Source organism: Perca flavescens, chromosome 18, assembly GCF_004354835.1.
Source record: "Perca flavescens isolate YP-PL-M2 chromosome 18, PFLA_1.0, whole genome shotgun sequence".
Lineage (NCBI taxonomy): Eukaryota > Metazoa > Chordata > Actinopteri > Perciformes > Percidae > Perca > Perca flavescens.
The window spans coordinates 30,041,736-30,061,011 of record NC_041348.1 but is presented as its reverse complement, the minus strand read 5'-3'; the positions used below and the strand labels follow the sequence as shown (position 1 = coordinate 30,061,011).

The 19,276-nt window shown below is 43.3% G+C and overlaps 1 protein-coding gene across 3 annotated transcripts in view; it reads left to right on the top strand.

The window, feature by feature from the left end:
• filip1b (filamin A interacting protein 1b) overlaps positions 1-15,598 on the top strand; it is a 45,845-nt gene extending 30,247 nt beyond the window's left edge. For all 3 annotated transcript variants that reach the window (XM_028604702.1, XM_028604703.1, XM_028604705.1), the window contains 2 exons: positions 10,386-13,146; positions 14,927-15,598. In XM_028604702.1, the coding sequence (XP_028460503.1) occupies positions 10,386-13,146; positions 14,927-15,127 (2,962 nt within the window). In that variant the 3' untranslated portion in view covers positions 15,128-15,598. The remainder of the gene's footprint in view (positions 1-10,385; positions 13,147-14,926) is intronic.
• The last annotated feature ends 3,678 nt before the right edge of the window (positions 15,599-19,276 follow it).

Below are 19,276 nucleotides of genomic sequence, written 5' to 3'. Positions count from 1 at the left end.
TTATTCCTGTCCCGAGGAGCTATGAGCGAGGAGGGATCTCGGAGGAGCTATGAGCGAGGATACAGAGAGCAGCCTTACTGGAAGCCTTGCAGCTGAAAGCCATTCCACCCGTACAGCTGGCAAATTCATGTGACGCTTCAGAGAAAAGGACATCTCATCTCTCTAAAAACACGTTTCCTCGTTTCCTCTCTCCTTGCATGATTTTCTCGCATCTTTCCTTCCTTGATGGGACGCACTAAGACCCCTTATGTCTTAAATGTTGTACGTTTTTATAGCCATGCAGGTTTCCTTTTGAAGGTATAATATGTAGATTTTTTTGCATTGAAATGATGATAAAATGATTTTGAAATGAAAACAACTCAAACCTATGTTCTATATGTTGTGCATTGATGAATGATTTTCATCGGACGTCTGGATCTTAAGTTACCAAAGAAACAAGCTGCAGGTTTATGGATGTTTTCTGACCACAGCACAGAGAGAGCGACACGTGATAAAGATGCCAGCATGATGCTTCGAGAACAGATATGGAATCCAGATGTCAATCTGAGTGACTTTTAGTACCTTGGATGCATCTGCCTGTCTGTCTGAGGCAAGTTCGGACAAAGCTGCTGTGATCACACGTTTCTGCGCTGAAAAACACACAGCAGTACGATCCTTCAGAGTCAGATTCTTGGACCATGTTGTTGGAAAAAATGCATGTCCAAAATTGACTGCACATTCTGCAGATGCATGTTTGCATTTGTCCGTTCACTAGATAAGATTTTGGATGATGGTTTTGATAAGAAAAGTGATGAGTCGTGTCTTATCAGAGCATCAAATACACAAAGCACAGCCTGGACTGACTGACTGCCACCCTTAAAGCTGCTTGAAGCATCTTTCACATCATTCTGGTGTTGGTTTTTATTTCAGTTTTGAGGTTTGTTTGTAGAAAAATTAGAAATTCCTTGTGAAACTTTGAGCAGAGGAGTGTGCATTGTTCTCTTAAAGTCTACAGAAACCTTCTGTTGCCTATTGCATTTTTTGCAATAGCATACTACTTAATGTGCGTGTTGTCCAGTGCATTAACGGATTATGAGACAATGGGCCCTCCTGTAAGAGGCCCCTCACCCTGTCTAACAAGACGCCAAAACTCAAAGAGTCTCAAAAAGTATTTTGCGTCCCCCTAGTCGTTTTGCATCTATCTTTCGTCATTTTCTGGGTATTTTACATCTTTGTGATTGTTTTGCATCTATTTTGAGTTATTTCATTTTACTATGTGATTGCTTAGCATCTCTTCATGGTCATTTTTGTGTCTCTTTATAGTTTTTTGGGGTCGTTTGTAGTCGGTGTGTGTGTGTGTGTGTGTTTTTGGTCATTTTGTGTATATTTTCACTCATTTAGAGCCATCGTTTTGCATCTCTGTAGTAACTTTGGGTCTCTTTGTGGCCACATCGATATTGATTTATTGATTTTGCTATACTACAGGCAAAAAGGACTGTAGCTCTCATCTGGAAGAAAATGGAGGCACCTACAATTGGTGCTTGGCTCAAGAATATGGCACAATGTATGTCCATGGAGAGAATGACATATACAGTATATTGAGAGGCAGACCGGGGGTGTATGAGAATATCTGGAGGCCATTTGACCGATATTGTAAAAGAAGAAGACATAGCTGAGCTGCTACTGTGATACTGTCATATACTTTGTTTATTTGATTGTTGTAGTACGGCAGAGGTTGAGAGAGAAATTTTGTTGTGGGTTGGGACGGGGGGATTGAAAATGTTGAAAATTGTAATTACAGGGGCGCCCTGGTATCTCACCTGGTAGAGCGTGCCCCCCATGTACCAAGGCTCAGTCCGTACCGCAGCGGCCCAGGGTTTGAATCTGACCTGTGGCCCTTTGCTGCATGTCTTCCCCCTGTCTCTCCCCACTTTCCTGTCTGCAACTGTCCTATCCATTAAAGGCCAAAATGCCCAAAAAACAATCTTAAAGCTATAGTGCGTAGTTTCTGTCGCCCCCATGAGGAATTCTAAGTAATGAAAACTAAACTGTCGGCACCTCCAACTGTTACAAGTCTTCCGTGATCGCCAACCACCCCCACCCACCCCTCCTACCCCCAGGTTCTTGGAAGCCAAGGAGGACACGGAGGATTAAAAAAAAAAACATGATGGACTCTTCAGAAGAGGTCATTATCTTCACTTGAGTTTCTGCGCGGAGAAGTCGCCGGACGCTACAATCTTCTGAACGTAGTCCTACTGAGAGATCCAGAGAGAGTTGTGTGGAGCTGAGAGTCTTAATTAGCTTTGTAGCAACTCATTTGGCAACGGCTTGAATGTCACGGACGTTCATTAATATCAAAAAGTTACGCACTAAAGCTATTATATATATTATATATATATATATATATATATATATATATATATATATATATATATAGTAATTGCAATGAAAAATTTATAAAAAAAAAAACATTGCTAAAAAAGAAAAGAAAAGAAATTTCAATTTTAAGATGTGTTGATTACACTTTATGGTCAATTTACTTTTAATTTCTAACTGTCCACATGCAGCTCCTCCTGGCTTCAATGCTCTTTTCTCCGCTCGGTCTGATAACACATTCCTGTTGGCTGCAGTCAGCGTGCAGATTCACTGCAGGTGATATCAAGAATGAAAGGATCCCGGGTGATGTCATTCCCACCAAAGATCATGCTGGCCGACTAGACGCTCTGTATGCATAACAAACTGTTACGGGCTAATAGAACTGCACAAGAATGGTTTGTCACCTGCTACAAGAAGTACAATCAGTATTTAACTCCGCCAATGCTGCACTCAGCTTTTAAATGAGGAAAAGTCAAAGTTATATGCGTAAATATTTGTCTTTGCTCTTTTAAAAACTAACCAGTAAAAGCATTGTTACTTTTTCAGGAATATGGACATTTGTTTTTCTTCTTTTGCTTACGAGACGGTGACTTCTTTGTGCCAATCGGAGGCCCCTGATCCCAGTCTCGTCGTGTGGTTTGAGAAGTTACAATTTTACCCAGTAAACCATGTCTGCCTTCAGAAAAATGTAGGTTGTATTCTCTGTAATTTCCCAGCGGTGGACAACTCTGATTTATGTTAAAATGCAGACCGAAAATAAATACCATTTTTTATCCCAAGTCAACAATAAATGTGCTGTTCTGAATGTTAATAAGGATGGTAATTACTATAGGCTATAATTAGCTGCAGATCAGCATCTCGGGGTCGGATGTGTCGGCTGTGGGCTCAGTTTTATGAGTGTTTGGCTCTCTTTTCCCTCTCTGACAGGCTGCTGTCAGCACTGACTGATGCTATGAATAGGCCGGAACAGAGAGAGGCTTTCTGCAGAGCCATCATCTCCCGACGAGGTTATGATGACAGATACTCTGCGTACTGAGAGTAAGAAAGGAGCGAACTAAGTTTAAAAGTTAAGGCTCTTTAAAATATCTAAATCACAGAGGAATGTGAACTGAGACATTATGGTAACTGGCTTTTTCCCTTTCCTTTATTGTGTTTTATATCTTTTTTGTGCATGTTATATATTTACAAAGTGAAAAAGCCCAAAGTCCCCCCCCAAAGGGACTTACCATCTCCAACAGAAAACACTGTTCACCAACTGCTCCAAACAGCTCTATTGTAGTCCAGCCTTTACTTCAGAGACCAACGTGGTCACTTTGGAACACACGTTATAATGCTCACCTAGCTGCTAGCATGGCACGCCCTCATACTCTGCTTCTGACTGGCTAGTAGTCCTTACCTAGGTACTGAGCATGTGCGACTCCCAACAAAGATGGAACAGAAGTGAGATCTCTCACTCTGTAGCTAAAACAGAGAGCTCAATACACAGGGTGAAAAGAGGAGCTGCAGCAATGTGCAGTACAACAAAAATATGATGTTTTTGGAAAATTAAGCCATGTAAACCTATTCTGATATAACGTCTAAATACAATTATGAACCTGAAAATGAGCATAATATGAGCACTTTAAATTGAATTCAGGTGTTGGGTAATCTCGATACTGTACTCCTCCGAAAACAAAGGACGTTCACTCAGGAGACCGGGGTTTGTGTCCCGTTTAAAATAACTGGTCAGTGGCTCTCAAGCGTTTGAAACCGATGCCAAAATGATCCTTTAGCGTCTGTATGGAACGCACCGGGCAGAGCAGCAGCTCTACCGCGGCGCTGTAAGATGACATAATATTAAGAGCGACAACGGCAGAGAGTAGTATGAAAGACCGAAAATCTTCATGAGGAGGCAGGTTGAGGCTGTGGATGGGTCAAACAACACAGGACTTTCACCCAGGAGACCGGGGTTCGTGTCCCATTCTTGTCCCGCGTGTCAGGAAACCGTTGACTGGTCATGTGACGCCGGCTAGATACGAGCTCCATGATGCCGAGCGGCAGTTGCTAGTTGTTTAGGCCGCTACAGAGCTTTGTGAATGCTTACGAATTACAGTGCTCAACTTTTCGTAGCTTTTTGAATGAATGGTTCATGAGAACAGGCTGCAATAAACAAAATAAAAAAGAAAGTTCAAATTAACTGCAGAAGTTCAATTATTTGGTGCAGTTTCTCCTTTAACTTCTACAACAAATGGCATCGACATGTTGTCATTTGATTTATCCATGAATTTTCAAAACCACAAGCCTTGTCACTGGAAATTAATGGGAGATATCTTTGAGGCTTTTATCCAGTAAGAGTTTAAATTACAGGCCGCCGACAAAAGTGCAAGCATCTAAGCCACAACACACAGGCACTTAATGTCAAAATTCTCTTGCACCCTGGTGGTATTTCTGTAGAACATGAGCAGCGAGAGAAAGCCTCTGCATCTGTAAGCTCTTTGCACCGCTCATATTTGGCTCATTTAGGAGCCTCTCCAATGCAAACCGCACGCCTCCTCTGCTGTCTGAAGCGATGATCTCACACATACAATTCAGCCACTATGGAGAATTTATGTCCACGTCCTTTTCCCTTTTGCACGATACGGGGGGATTATAATGAGAAAGGCTGCGCACGTCTGGCATTGTCTGCTCCAAAACAAAAACTCTCGCCTTGCATTGTGGCCTTGTTTCTATGGAAACACTGCTGGCTGCAAGATGGACAGCTGACAAAAAGGTCAAAACTAGAGCAACGTTTTTTAAAAAGGACAAAAATGTTTGAACTTAAATGTGGCTTCCTGTGTTATGTCATACCTGCTGCCCAGCTGTCCATCCTCCCCAGAGAACAGAGAACAAAACAGGGGAGAAAGAAGAAGAGGACGAGCAGGGGCGGAGCCAGACGTTCGGGGCTCAGATGCGGGGTCCGGGGGCGTTATTGTGGAACCCACACAACTTCTTTGCAAGACCCGCCCTTCAGTAGCATTCACATGCTACTATTGGCCAGGCGTCCATGCTTACGCAAGGTAACGGAACCCGATTTGTTCAGGTCCTATCCCCTGACCAGTCGATTATCCTAACCTTAACCAGTCCAGGCCAATGCCAATGCCAATACCAATCGGGATGCTTCGTAGGGTGGGACTTGCCTAGAAGTTGCGTGGGATCCATAATAACGTGGTCTGGACCACCCATCTGCTCCATTGACGGCAGCTTTTTGCACTATTTTTTAAGCCATTTGAGATACTAGAATGAAAAATATGTTCACTTCAAATCACTTTGGATAAACATTATAGTTGCCAAGGAAAAAAATCATGCACCCCGCATCTTAATTGAAGTTCACGATAGATTTTGGCCCGCCTAGTTGTGCACCACACCAAAAACTGTTTTTCAAACTGCAATTACGCGACACTTAAAGCAGAATTTGGCAGATTTGCCGACTTCGAGACTCAGAAATTCCCCCAGAAGCTGAGAGTTTTCATATTCATTTTCATTGTGTGGTAGTCTACTTTTAAAAATATAATCAATTGTTTTGCTTGATTTGCTAAACTCTATGATAGCTGAGGAACTTTTTAAGGGCTTTATGTGGACCAAACTGTAAGCAAGAAGGCTATATGGGACATGCATTAACACAGTCAAAGATATTTGCGTTTTTGATTAAATAAAAGCATGTCAATAAATTATACAGGTCTGGCCCTTGATGTGATTGTCATTTTCCATGTGTGGCCATAAGTGAAATTGAGTTTGACAGCCCTTCCTGTTCTGTCTAAGTGTATGTCATTCTGAAACCAGAACACAACAGATGTTGAGGATGAATCATTTCCACTGCTGTCACCTAAAGAGAAGCAAAAATTGATGTTACTATTTTAAAGTTACTTAACATAGGTAGGGTTAATGCCTGGCTTAAACAGCGTTTCTAATCTTGAAATTTATTTTTGCTACATTACGCTGAAGAAGGAATTGAATTTTTTTGCTCCTTTTGATTGGTCGGTTCAGTCCGAGAGACTGAGGGGAAATGACACAAAGTTGAAGTTATTTTAAAATCCTAAAAGATTTCAAGGCTTTTGAGAAAACATTTAGGGCCACACCCCCCCTCCCGGGGAAGAGCTTTCTTAACCCCTCCTCCTCTTCAGTGTCCAAACAAGGGCAGGGCCTCTGTGGCCATATATGGAGAGGTGGATGACATCACCAGCCAGTGAAGTGCTGCTGTTTAGCAAAACATCCAACTTTTTTCATTGTCCACCAATGACATGTTTGGAATGTGATGGCTTTAATTCCCCACGGAGCGGCCCCCCCTCCTTCCTTCACCCTCTCTGGCCCCGTTATAGACTCAGCAGCAGCAGCAGCAGCAGCAGTCTGGCTTCTGCTCAGCTTAAAAACCTTCCTCAGATATGGACCAACCTGCTTTGCATCATCCCAACTTGTTGGTAAGTTGAACAAAGTTTCACGGGGGCAGCGGGGTGGGGGGGGGGGGGTATGACACAGTAGGAGCAGACTGTGAAGGTCTGGCGACTGTTGGGAAACATGTTTTTTGATTTAAACTTGAATAACACTTGTTGTGCTGAAACCTGTTGATGTATGCGAGTCTCCGATTTGACTGTGGGTGACCCATATTAAAGGGAAACTGCAGCAGACTCTCTCTCTCTCTCTCTCTCTCTCTCTCTCTCTCTCTCTCTCTCTCTCTCTCTCTCTCTCTCAGACACACACACACACAGACTCCCGCAGAGATTAGTTAAACATCTACAAACAGGTCGCTGAATTCTCTTGAACTTTGTTGGCAGCTCTGCAGTGCCTCTTACTACTGCTTTATCCCGGAGGTCCGGTCTGGATGCAAGTTTCATAGATAGAAATCATCACGTCTATAAGGATTCTCAGACATCCAGATACAGTAGTAAGATATCTAAACGTATGCATGTCAACTGGATTTTTTTTTTCTCCCTTATCTGTCTTCAGATCTTTAAAGCTGGCACAATTGCATACTGTAGAAGCGTTTTAAGCTGCATTGAAGTGCAGAAAAACACAGGTATAAACACTTGCCATACAACTCATTCTCATTACCAGTTTTGTATGATATCCTAGGAAATTACAGCGACCACCGGCCCGGTCACATGACAAGTTTAGTGGCCGTTGCAGTTGGGTTTACCTGACAAAAGGTGACCATCATGTCGCAGTTAAGTTTAGACACCAAAACCACTAGTTAAGATTAGAAAAAAGATCAGGTTTGGTTTAAAGGTGCGGTAGGTAAGCCTTATAAAACTAACTTTCTGTCATATCTGCTGAAACTGACCCTATGTTCCAGTAGAACTACATGAAGCAGGTCATTTAAAAAAGAAATCCAGCTCCTCTGGCTCCACCTACAGCCTGTAGTGAGATTTGCAAAAATCCACCTCTCCCTATTCAGATGCACCAATCACGGTCAGGGGGGGTGTCTAACTGCGTGTCAATCACTGCTCAGGCACACACACACACACACACTCATTCTCCCTTGTGGGAGAAGGGGCTTAGGAGATAGTTTGGGATTTAGCAGAAAGGGGGGAGGGACGGAGAATTTGTCAATGTTAAAAAATTTTGGCTAAATCCTGGATCTTCACAATCCTACCTACGGCACCTTTAAAACACTGGTCCCCTTAAGTAGTAGTCCTGGGACACAAACACCCATTTCCAGGGGAAATATCTTGTGTTTTTCCCTTAACTTCTTCCAGGACACAAACTCCACTCCCCAGCTTGAAAGCCCTGTGTTTATGACCCAAACATCCACTCCAACATCCTCCCTATGCGAATATTTGTGCTCCTATAAACCGGCAGTCAATGTGCTGCATATGGTAATAAATACGTGGAATACATACTGTATGAATTGCATTACTTTTCGTAGCTATATGTATATGTGTTCATGAGAACAGCCTGTGCCATAAGATGATGTTGGATGACACTTTGCACAAACTACTTTGTTTCAAGTGGCTCTACATACTGCTATATATTGCAGTTTTGGAGCAAGCCTGCACGTTACAGAGTTATTTTACCACTTATGATTAGTGACGTTGGTGCACCAAAAATTGGACCAAGGAACGCACCAGTGTTAGTGTAAAGATTCAGTTGTGGATGGACCCAGGAGCAGACTAACAGCCATTTTCTACCAGGCGCGTTTTGTTCCGTACTCCGCCACGCGCCATACCACGCCGGGAGCTTCTCAGAAATGGAGTATCTTGCCTGCTCGACTCACAGATTATGTTGTCTCTGCGAGTACTTTACAGGACAATCACGTGTTTAAAAAAAAAAAAATCTGTGATGTGGTTTTATGTTTTTCCACCTCCAAGATTAATCTCTCATCTTCCGTGGTGTTGTAGCTGAGACATAAACAATATTTGGGGGGGAGGAGGGGTTTGGTAAACTGACTGGATGCTCTTGCGGCAACGGCCCGCGCCTCACGTGAAAATAGGAGGAGGTTGACTGTGATCACTTGGGTAAGTCACAGCAGGAATGACTAAAGCTCCCTAATCAAGACACCTGCATATAACGTAGTGGAGTTCCTGACCTGTGGTTCCAATTCCTCCCTTTAGTGAACCTGAACAGGCCTTAATCGGCCTCTTTTTTTTTCTTTTGTTCCCTCGCTTGTTCCCTGCGGCTGCCTTTTGTTCTGCTTGCCTGCCTTCCCATCCAGGATCAGGTGCTCAATGCTCTCAGTCTGAAGGCATTTACATACCAGAGGGGGATTTTTCAAACAGTATAGTTTTTGTCACACAGGCCGCGAATATTAAACACGATAAAGCGAGGTGATCTTTTTTCGAAGGAGTGTCAGTTTTTCTGAGCTTCACACTGCTAAAAACAACAACACAAAGGTACATAGTCCGAACCAGGAACCGTCCAAGATGACAAACTTTATTCCTTTCAACCAGCACATACCAGATCCACTCCTTCTGTTCTTACCTTTCACAATAAAAGACCTAGACTGCAAAACTGTTTACCTGAATATTGCCAGACAAGCATTCCATATTTTTGTGTCAATTAATTGTGTAAAGGCCTTGAGTCTGGTCTGTGCACCATCTTCACCCCATCCGATACTTGATGAGGATTAATTTTCTGCCTCCAATTATTCACGTTTGTAAGAGTACTTCTAAACATTTTGATGTCAAATTAAGTCAGTCATCTGTTTGATATTATCACTTGAAAAGCAAACAAGTTTGCACCAAAGTGCTTCACAAAAAAAAAAAAAGGTGGATAGCTGGGGTGGAAATATGAGAAGATTGAAATAGAAACCAGTTGAAACACAAATTAAAACCATGAAATACAGGTTAAGACAGGAAATACAGGAGAAAAAAACAGGTTAAACACAATTATTGTAAAAGCCAGAGAATAAAAGTGCGTCTAAAGGCGCGTCTTAAAAACATCCACAGACTCAGCCTGTCTAATGGCTACCGGCAGGCTGTTGTTAGGGTGAGCAGTGTGCCCTTTAAGTAGTCTTTAGTCCTTCTTTTGTTTTGGCTGGCTGTTAGTGGACGGGGCTTAATCAACAAACCGCAGGGGCTCAGAGTTAAAAAGAAGATTGAGTCTCAACAAGCTGATGAGAGACTCTTATCGCAGAATCAGCGAGGTTGTGCATAGCTCTTGACACTGAAGAGATGTTTGATTTTTGAGCACCTTTGACTGTGGCCTTGAAGCCCAAACGCTGTTGATTGCCAGCTTTGATTTCTTTTCGACCAACCACTAATAAAAACTTAAAACGAGACACCATCAACAAACGAAGAAGGAGCTGGTCGCTTGTGTGGAGTTGCTTCCCTTTACTAGCACACTTTATGTTAGGGGAATGAATTGTTACCCTAGATATCTTAAGAGACGTTTTGAGTCATTCCCGTAGCACTGTTCCAGAGCTGGGGAGCCAGCCTTTTTTTCCACGATCTGAGGGATCTGGTGGTGCTCTATGAAGTGAGACGTTGATATATGGGAGGGATCATGAAGGGGTTTATAGACAATGAAGAGGGTTTTGAAGTTTATCTTTTTCATCTTTTCCCCTCTCTGTTGTCTCTTAGACTCAAAAGGCTGCTAGAGCAGGAGAAGGCCTACCAGGCTCGTAAGGACAAGGACCACAGCAGGAGGCTGGAGAAAGTCAGAGCGGAGCTGGTCAAGCTCAAGTCCTTTGCCCTGATGTTGGTAGACGAGCGGCAGCTGCATATCGAGCAGATCGACCAACAGAGCCAGAAGTTCCAGGACCTCACTCAGAAGCTGCAGGAGAAAGAGCAGCGTTTGGCGGCGATCGCCGACAACACCAAGGAGGACGGCCAGAAGGTCCTCAAGCTGGAGGCCGAGCTGGAGCACAGGGTGGCTAAGTTTGCACAGGAACACGAGGAGATGACGGCCAAACTGGCCGACGAGGAGTCCCAAAGCCGACAGCTTAGGCTAAAGCTGGCCGGACTGGCGCACAAGATCGAAGAGCTGGAGGAGAGCAACAAGGCGCTGCAAAAATCCGAGGAAGACCTGCAGGAGCTGAGGGAGAAGATCAGCAAAGGGGAGTGCGGGGATTCATCTATCATGACCGAACTGGAGAATTTGCGGAAGAGAGTGCTAGAGATGGAGGGCAAGGACGAGGAGATAATCAAAGCAGAGACTCTGTGCAGGGAGCTGAGGAAAAAGCTTCAGGGTGAGGAGAACCACGGCAAGGAGCTGAGGCTGGAGGTGGACAAACTGCAGAAGAGAATGGTTGGACTGGAGAAACTGGAGGGGGCTTTCAGTAGGAGCAAAACAGAGTGCTCTCAGCTTCATTCAAACCTTGAAAAAGAGAAACGCGTTGTGAAGGATCTGGGTGGTGAGCTGGAGACGGTGAAGACTCGGTTGAAAGAACTAGAGTGCTCTGAGTTAAAGTTCGAAAAGGCAGAAATGGCCCTCAAAGACGATCTTATGAAGTTGAAGTCCTTTACAGTTATTCTGGTAGATGATAGGAAGAACATGACGGAGCGACTTAGACAGGAAGAACAGAAAAGTGATGATTTAAGTAAGATGTTCAAAGCAGAGCAGGGCAAGGTAACAGAAGTCACGGAGAAGTTGATTGAGGAGAGCAAAAAACTTCTCAAATTCAAATCAGAAATGGAGATCAAAATGACAACCCTCATCAAAGAGAAAGACGAGTTGAAAACTAAACTTGCAAGTGAAGAGGGAAAGTGTAGGGAACTAAATACCAAGCTAGGTGGTATGGAAATAAGAATGGACGGACTTGAGGAGACAGAGAGGGAAACACAGAGAAAGTGGTCCAACATGGACAACCGAAATCCAGAAGAAGACAACAAAGTAAAAGAGCTCACGCTAGAAATTGAAAGACTTAAAAGCAGGCTCAAACAACTTGAGGTAGTAGAAGGAGATTTAATGAAAACAGAAGATGAGTATGATTTATTGGAGAAGAAATTCAGAAAAGAGCAAGACAAAGCGAATACCCTTTCTAAGCAGCTGGAAGAAATGAAAAGTCAGATCGCCAGAAACAAAGCCATAGAGAAAGGCGAGGTCACGAGTCCAGAGGCTGAGCTCAGAATTCGCTGCAAGATGGAGGAGGCTAAAACCAGAGAGCTGCAGGCGGACGTCCAGGCCCTGAAGGAGAAAATCCATGAACTCATGAACAAGGAGGACCAGCTCTCCCAGTTGCAGGTGGATTATTCTGTCCTCCAGCAGAGGTTTATGGAGGAGGAAGAGAAGAAGATGAGCATGAGCCATGACTTTGCCAACCTTACTAAGGAGCTGCAAGCCACAAAGCGCTACAGTTGCGCTTTGAGGCCCAGTTTGAACGGTAAGAGGATGGTTAATGTCCCGGTTACCTCCACCGCAGTGCAGACAGATGTGATGGCGAGTGAGGTTGCTGAGGACGACACGGCGGCCGGCTTCATCCGGAAATCAGTCCTCGAGGAAAACCACTTAATGAGCAACTTAAGACAACAGGGTCTTAAAAAACCGACAGTTCTTGAGCGATACCCTCCAGCTTCAGCGGAACTCGGGGCCAGAAAATCATGGATACCCTGGATGAAAAAGAAGGAGGCCATCACACTCACTCAGACCACTTCTGACAAGACAGATTGTGCATCCTTGCTTCATCCACCGGAGATGACCAAACCAGGCCAGCCTCTGCACATCCGCGTGACCCCAGATCACGAGAACAGCACCGCTACCTTGGAGATCACCAGCCCCAGAGCCGAGGATTTCTTCTCCAGCACCACCATCATCCCGACCCTCGGCCTTCAGAAGCCTCGCATCACGATCGTCCCTAAGCCCACAACCGTGGCCTCAAAGAGCAAAAACGATCTGTTGGGAAGTCTCGATCGCGCCAAATCCCCGGTCACGATAACCACCATCTCCAGGGCCAAGAGTCCGGACAAAACCAACGGCTGCAGCTCGGACAAACATCAGTCGCCGGTGTCCATTATCACGGTCAGCACCACTCCTGTGGCTGAAGTGTGCGCTTCATCGGAGCCTCACAACATTACCCCAAGCCGCACGGTGATCAAGATGACCCCAGAGAAGCCCCCTGGGCCAGTGCCTTTCAGGAAATACAACGGCAACAGCAACATCATCACAACAGAGGACAACAAGATCCACATCCACTTGGGTTCACAGTTTAAGAGACCTTCCGAGGGCTGCAGTGGTCAAGTTCTGACGCTCAGGAGCTCAGAAAGCAGCAAGGAAATGTCAACGGGAACGGTGCTTCGCTCTCCACGCCAACCGTCGATGGCAAAGATGACTCAGAGCAAAATGACAAGCAGCATAACAATCACACCCATTACCTCGGCATCCTCCAGGCCGACACAGTCAGTGGTGAGAGCTTTGGAGAGCATCATGTCCTCCATCTTTCTTTCTGTCTTTCTAAATACGTTGTGACTTCTGAATGATGTCTAATCTTTTACGTTGCAGTTGCTTCTGAAATGTTTCAATATGAAATCAGGTGGTGGGTGCTCCCTAGATAGCACTCTCTCCAGGTATAAAACAGTGAGTTTATGAACATATGATCTCACTGGTTATGAACTAACACTGGAATGATTTAACATGCGTTAAATCCCACATCACAGAGCGAGAGAGAGGCCTTTCTAAAAAGGTCTTTCTAAGGGACAAATTCCCCAACTGCCAAATCCACTCCTTTTAACCAAACACGAGCAGGAAGTGACCTATTTTGACGGTTCACTTTTTTCACCTTAAGAACTTACATTGACAGATAAGCAGCTTTAAAACCATCATATTGTTACCCAACCTGATGTGAATTAATTCATTTCCACACACTCGTGTAAACAGACCCAGTAAGCATAACTTGGACATTTTAGTCACTTAGACAGAAACCCAGTGGATGGTGGGCAATCTTTTAGCAGCTTATAAAGTGAGAAAAGGATAATTTTCATCACAGCTAGTCTCACATTACCAGCTCTATGTCCACAGCACTGTGAAGGAAAGTCTGGCTGCATCACCAATACATTCTCGGACAGGAGAAAAAGAAATGCTCTGCGTTGTTTGCATTTCTTTTTAAGATTATTTTTTTGGGGCTGTTCCCTTTATTGACAGTGGATAGACCAGAAAGGGGGAGAGAGATGGGGGATGACACGCAGCAAAGGGCAGCAAAGGGCAGCAAAGGACAGCAAAGGACTCAACCTACATGGGGCGAACACTTACTGGGTGAGCTACAGGCCGCCCCGGTTGTTTGCCTTTCTTTAAACCAATCACAATCGTCTTGGGTGGTGCTTAACTCCGGCTCCTGCAGCTTCTTTGATTTTATGTGGTTAGTATTAACTTAAATGAAAGTGTAAATCATGTTTTTTTGTTGCTTTGTACGCGTCTGGCATCGTTTTTCCCACCATATTAGCTGCTATGAAGATTGCCTACCATCCTATTCCCCAAACTAATTTAATGAGCCGCTCAGTGACAGAAATGTCTGAGATGGATTGTAATACCGTATGTAGTAGTGATCCAGGAAAAAAACATGCTCAATGGGAAGCTCACCTTTCCTTCTTGTGCAATCCCTGCGATAGCATTTCTACGACACAGTTACTTATACATAAGAACTATTAACCAGTCCCTGCAAGATTTCGCGATGTCGCGATCGCAACAATTCACGCAAATTCAACCAATCACCGTGAATTTGGTGCGACTCGCAATTTTGACCATCCCCCGCAACTTTTCCGTGAATTTGACCAATAACCGGAGTTAGGACGATAGGATAGGAAATGAACTAACAATGTAAAGATCAACAAGCCACTAACACATATGTTTAAATTTGATTCAGAGTTTTAGTTTTAAATCCACCAGCCCTTTTCATATTGTATCAACATCAGCATCCTGAGCCTTTTTGGTAAGGTCACTAGGAAAACTCAGTTTCCTTTATTTATTTTTTTTAATTTTTTTACATCTTTCTCGGTCTCTCGCAACTTCATTGCAACAAAAATATAAAAGACATCGCAACTTTTATCGCAATTTTTTACAAAAGCTTCCACAAAATCGGGCATTTTGGGCCGCAACAATCTAAAAAACAAAGCCGCAAAATCCTGGAGGGACTGATTAACAACTATGATCCAAATCATTTCCTAATGTTGCTCTGTTGTTTCTTTTCCAGCCCAGTTCGGATGTGCAGCCAGCTCGGAGTGCGGCCACGCGGATCCCACTGTCAAAAGGTATGAAACCGAGCAGCAAGGCGCTCCTGGGCGTATCGACGGTGACGAGGTTAGAGTCGCGGGCAGAGAGCCAGTCGATGAAAATCGAGCTGAGGAAGTCAATGGTGTGCAGCTCTGCCTCTGCGGCAGGAGGCAAAAGCTGAAGCACAAGAGCGCTGCCATGGCAACAACCCAATGCGAATGCTTCATGATTGAGTTTGTCGCCGAATATGCCGCCAAATATGAGTCACAGGCCACATCAGTATAAATACACAAATGGGACTGTGTGTGTGTGTGTGTGTGATATTCCAAAAACTTTTATTTCATTCAGACCTTCAGTTTGCAACTATACATGTTTCAGGAAATATTTTATGTAATTTCAAAGGCAGGTTTTATGTTATTTTTAATTGCCACTGAAGCACCTCTTTGCATGTCTCTTTTGCAATTGGAGTGCATGTTGATTAACTTCATCTTGGTGATAATTTTTTCATTTTTTCATCGCATGTGTTTAGTTCACCATCGCTTTTGGGAGGTTTTTCCACTCACTGAAGCTTTGTGAATTGTCTGGGACAAGAATGAATTGTCGATTTGTGACAGGCACCAAAATAAAAAAAAATATTTATCTCTGAACCAAGTATGGCATTGCTTTGTAGCATTTATTTGCGTGTGTGTGTGTGTGTGTGTGTGTGTGTGTGTGTGAGAGTGACTTAAACAGCGTGGGAGAATCAACCAGGAAACCTCCATAATATTAACACACGCTGCTAAACAAGGCACAACTCAACAGCCATTAAAACTAATTTCCAGAGCTTATGTTTCATGTAACGGTTCCATGTAGGGCTGGGTTTCACCACTGATTTTCCAAATCGATACGATTCTGATTCAAAAAGGTCCCGGTTTGATTTCCAATTCAGTTTTGATTTGGGACATTTCAGTTGCAAAAGCGATCTTGCCTAGATATGAAAGAGATCCCTCTAACCTGGTGCATTATTAAAAGTATAAATGTATACATTAGGAATTGACCCTAAAGCAGTTACATGAATGTACTCTTTTCAAACATGAACACACTACAGCAGGGGTGTCAAACTTTACTGTTGGCCACAATGGAAAAAATAAATCACATCAAGGGCCAGATGTATAGTTTATTGACAATCTTTTATTTAAGAGAAAAGTTAAACATCTTTAACCGTATTATAGCATGTGTTATTAAGTCTTCCCACTTACAGTCTTGTCAAAACAAAAGTTTTTTTAAAAGTTCTTTAGCCAACATAGAAAAAAACGTTGGTAAAAGCGGCAAAAACAGTGAAAAAAGTGCCAAAAAAGGTCACGAAAGCGTAAAAAAAAAAACGCTGGAAAAAGTGACGGAAAAAGCGACAAAAACTAGGTGGGCCAAAATTTATTGTGAACCTAATTGATATGCGGGGCCGGATGTGGTCCACGGACCTCGAGTTTGACACGTGCACTACAGCAACTCACAAGTGCAGCTCTACAGACTTTTAACCCTTGTGTTGTCTTCCTGCCGATGCAACTTTTTGTTTATCTGGGTCGAAATTAAAAATTCTAAGTTTTTTTTCAAAGTTTTTGTCGTCTTTTTCAACACTTTTGTTGCTTTTCCACCAATGTTTTTGTCACCGTTCATCACTGATATCATGAAGTGTTTGGCGTTTGGCCTCCACTGACTTACATTAACTTGCGATTGCGTGTCCAGCGTGTGACGTTTCCACGTTTCTTCTTTTCCTAAACCCGAACGTAGCGTCGCGATAACACGCCACGTGGCTTTAGAAAGTGCCATGTGGCGTGTATGTTTACGCTGTGACGTTGCAGACTGCCGTCCGCTGTATAGAGGGTAGACATACACGCGGATAGCTCATAATGCGTACAGATAACATCCCACTTGGCTTTAGGGAAATTGGCGTGTATGTTTACGCAAAGACATTTCCTATGTTTTTGAAGCTTTTTCTAACATTTTTGTCACTTTTTTTCAACGTTCTTTCAATAATTTTTTTCCCTCCAAATGCTGTCAAATTAAGTGAAACGTTTGACGAGCGTTGTAGGAAGCCATCCACGTTATTTATTTATTTTTTATTTGGTTGAAGGAAACCCAAATGTCTGATATAGAAACTTTTTGAAAATGGGTCAGAACAGGAGGGTTAAAATGGTCATGCCAGTTTTTCTCTCGCCAAAATATAACCTAACTTTGGAGCATTTTTTTTTAATCCCCTTCCTGAAAAGCTATCATGAGATACTGTAGTAGTTGGTACAGTATCAATGGATTCCTTAGGTCTTCTAGTTTTATCATATACTAACAAATAAAATGCAATTTGCATCAAAACTGTGTAAGCTACTGCTTCTTAGAGTCATAACTCAATAAAATCTGAACACACATAGGGCTACATGATATACATCTTTTCAGAGACAGAGATTTACGCTTTGAGACGGTGTCATTATCGCCACTGCTGTTTGGGCAGCAGTCTGAAAATAAATGTGACTGTTGAACCAAAATGAGACTAAAATGTGGCCTTTAAGGAAACACACGTGTTGTAATTTTCTACCACAGGTCCGCTGATGGATCTGTGATGTCATGAGAAGAAATCTTAAAGGCGTCTCTCTTATAATATCTTCACGCCAAACCAAAGGCACGCTCGGATTGCCACAGAGATCATGTCATACAAACGATGAGCTGAGGGCTTCAGGGTTGGAGAAGTGTCTGAGTCAGCACAATGGGCCTGTTCTCCCTTTTGTAAAGGTGCCCTGCCACACAAAACCGTTTTTACTTGCATTTTTCGAAATCTTTTAGGTCCATATGTGTTTGTGTTATGTGGTGAATGTGAAAATGAACTGCTACCTCCTCTGTCAGCTCTAGCCACTGAACAGAAATAAGCAGAGAAATCAGACCAATCACAAAAGCTGGTCAGTCTGACGTCATGTTGCCTGAGCTCATTACTATTCATGAGCTCGCCCAGTTGGGCTGGGTAAAGGATGCTGACAGCCAGGCTCTCATTGGCTAGCTGTTAGCCAATCAGATACAACTAGCTTAGCTTGTTGAATATTAATGAGAACTGGCAGAAATCGAGCGGAGTCTTCCTGTAGGCTTTCTACACCACGCTAGAATGGCTTGAAACAAGGTAACCAAGGTTACAGAGTCCATGATAGAACTTCAGACATTACTACAAAGTCATCAAATAAGTGTGGCAGGGCACCTTTAAGATTCCCTTTTGGGCCTTATGGTCTTTATTTGATAGGATAGCATGAAGACGGGAAAGGGGAGGGGCGCCCTGGTAGCTCACTTGGTTGAGCGTGCACCCCATGAACTAAGGGTCAGTCACTTGCAGTCCACTGCAGCTGCCCGGGTTCGATTCCAACCCGCGGCCCTTTGCTGCATGTCGTCACCACTGTCTCTACCCACTTTCCTGTCTTCATCCGCCTATCAAATAAAGCCCAAAAAGCCCCCCAACAAATGGATTGAAAAAAAGACAGGAAAGGGGAGACAGAGAGGGGGACGACATGCAGCAACGGGACACGGGTCGGGCTCGAACCCAGGCCACTGCGATAAGGCCTGAGCCTATACGCTCAACCAGGTGAGATACCAGGGAACCCACTTTCTATTCTCTTTTACCAAACATTCATTGGTAAATTATAGGTAATAGTTATATCTTATGTGTTTCATAGAAGGGCAGAAATATTTTTAAAAAATCTGAACACACAGTTTATCGTACAGTGGAAATGTTGGTTTTACGCTGGATTTAAAAATTGCTTCGGAAAGTTGCTGAATTACCTTAAGTGTATGGAAAGTAGCCAAGGTAAATCAATGGCATGTAGTTTTAAAGTGTATTTGACGGTATAATAAACATAAGAATGTATTATTTGTGTTGATCAAAAAGGCACTTGGGAGTTTTCTTTAGAAAAGCCCACAATAAAGACACTTCCCCCCATTTGTAAGCGTTTTTTATTTTTTGGCTGTTGGGGCATTTTTGTCAGACATGCATGATAATGCACGTTGCATTTAACTACCAGTGGATTTGTCTGATAAAAAATAAACACTGAGGCATTCAAGATGATTTTTAGCAGTTTTTTATGACTGATTGTTTTGATACGGTGTAGCTTATATAAACTGGGTTGTGCTGCTTCAGTAAATGAGACACTTACCCCAGCAGCACGAGAGGTCGCACACGGCTCTTTTTTTTTTGGATCGACTCAAACATTTCCGAAATTCAATTCTGAAGTGAGTAAAAGCTGGGCGACATTTAGAAAATGTCGCTTTATGGATATGAAAGTTCTCCTGTAGAATGAGACAATCCTATGTATTGTTTTGGTTT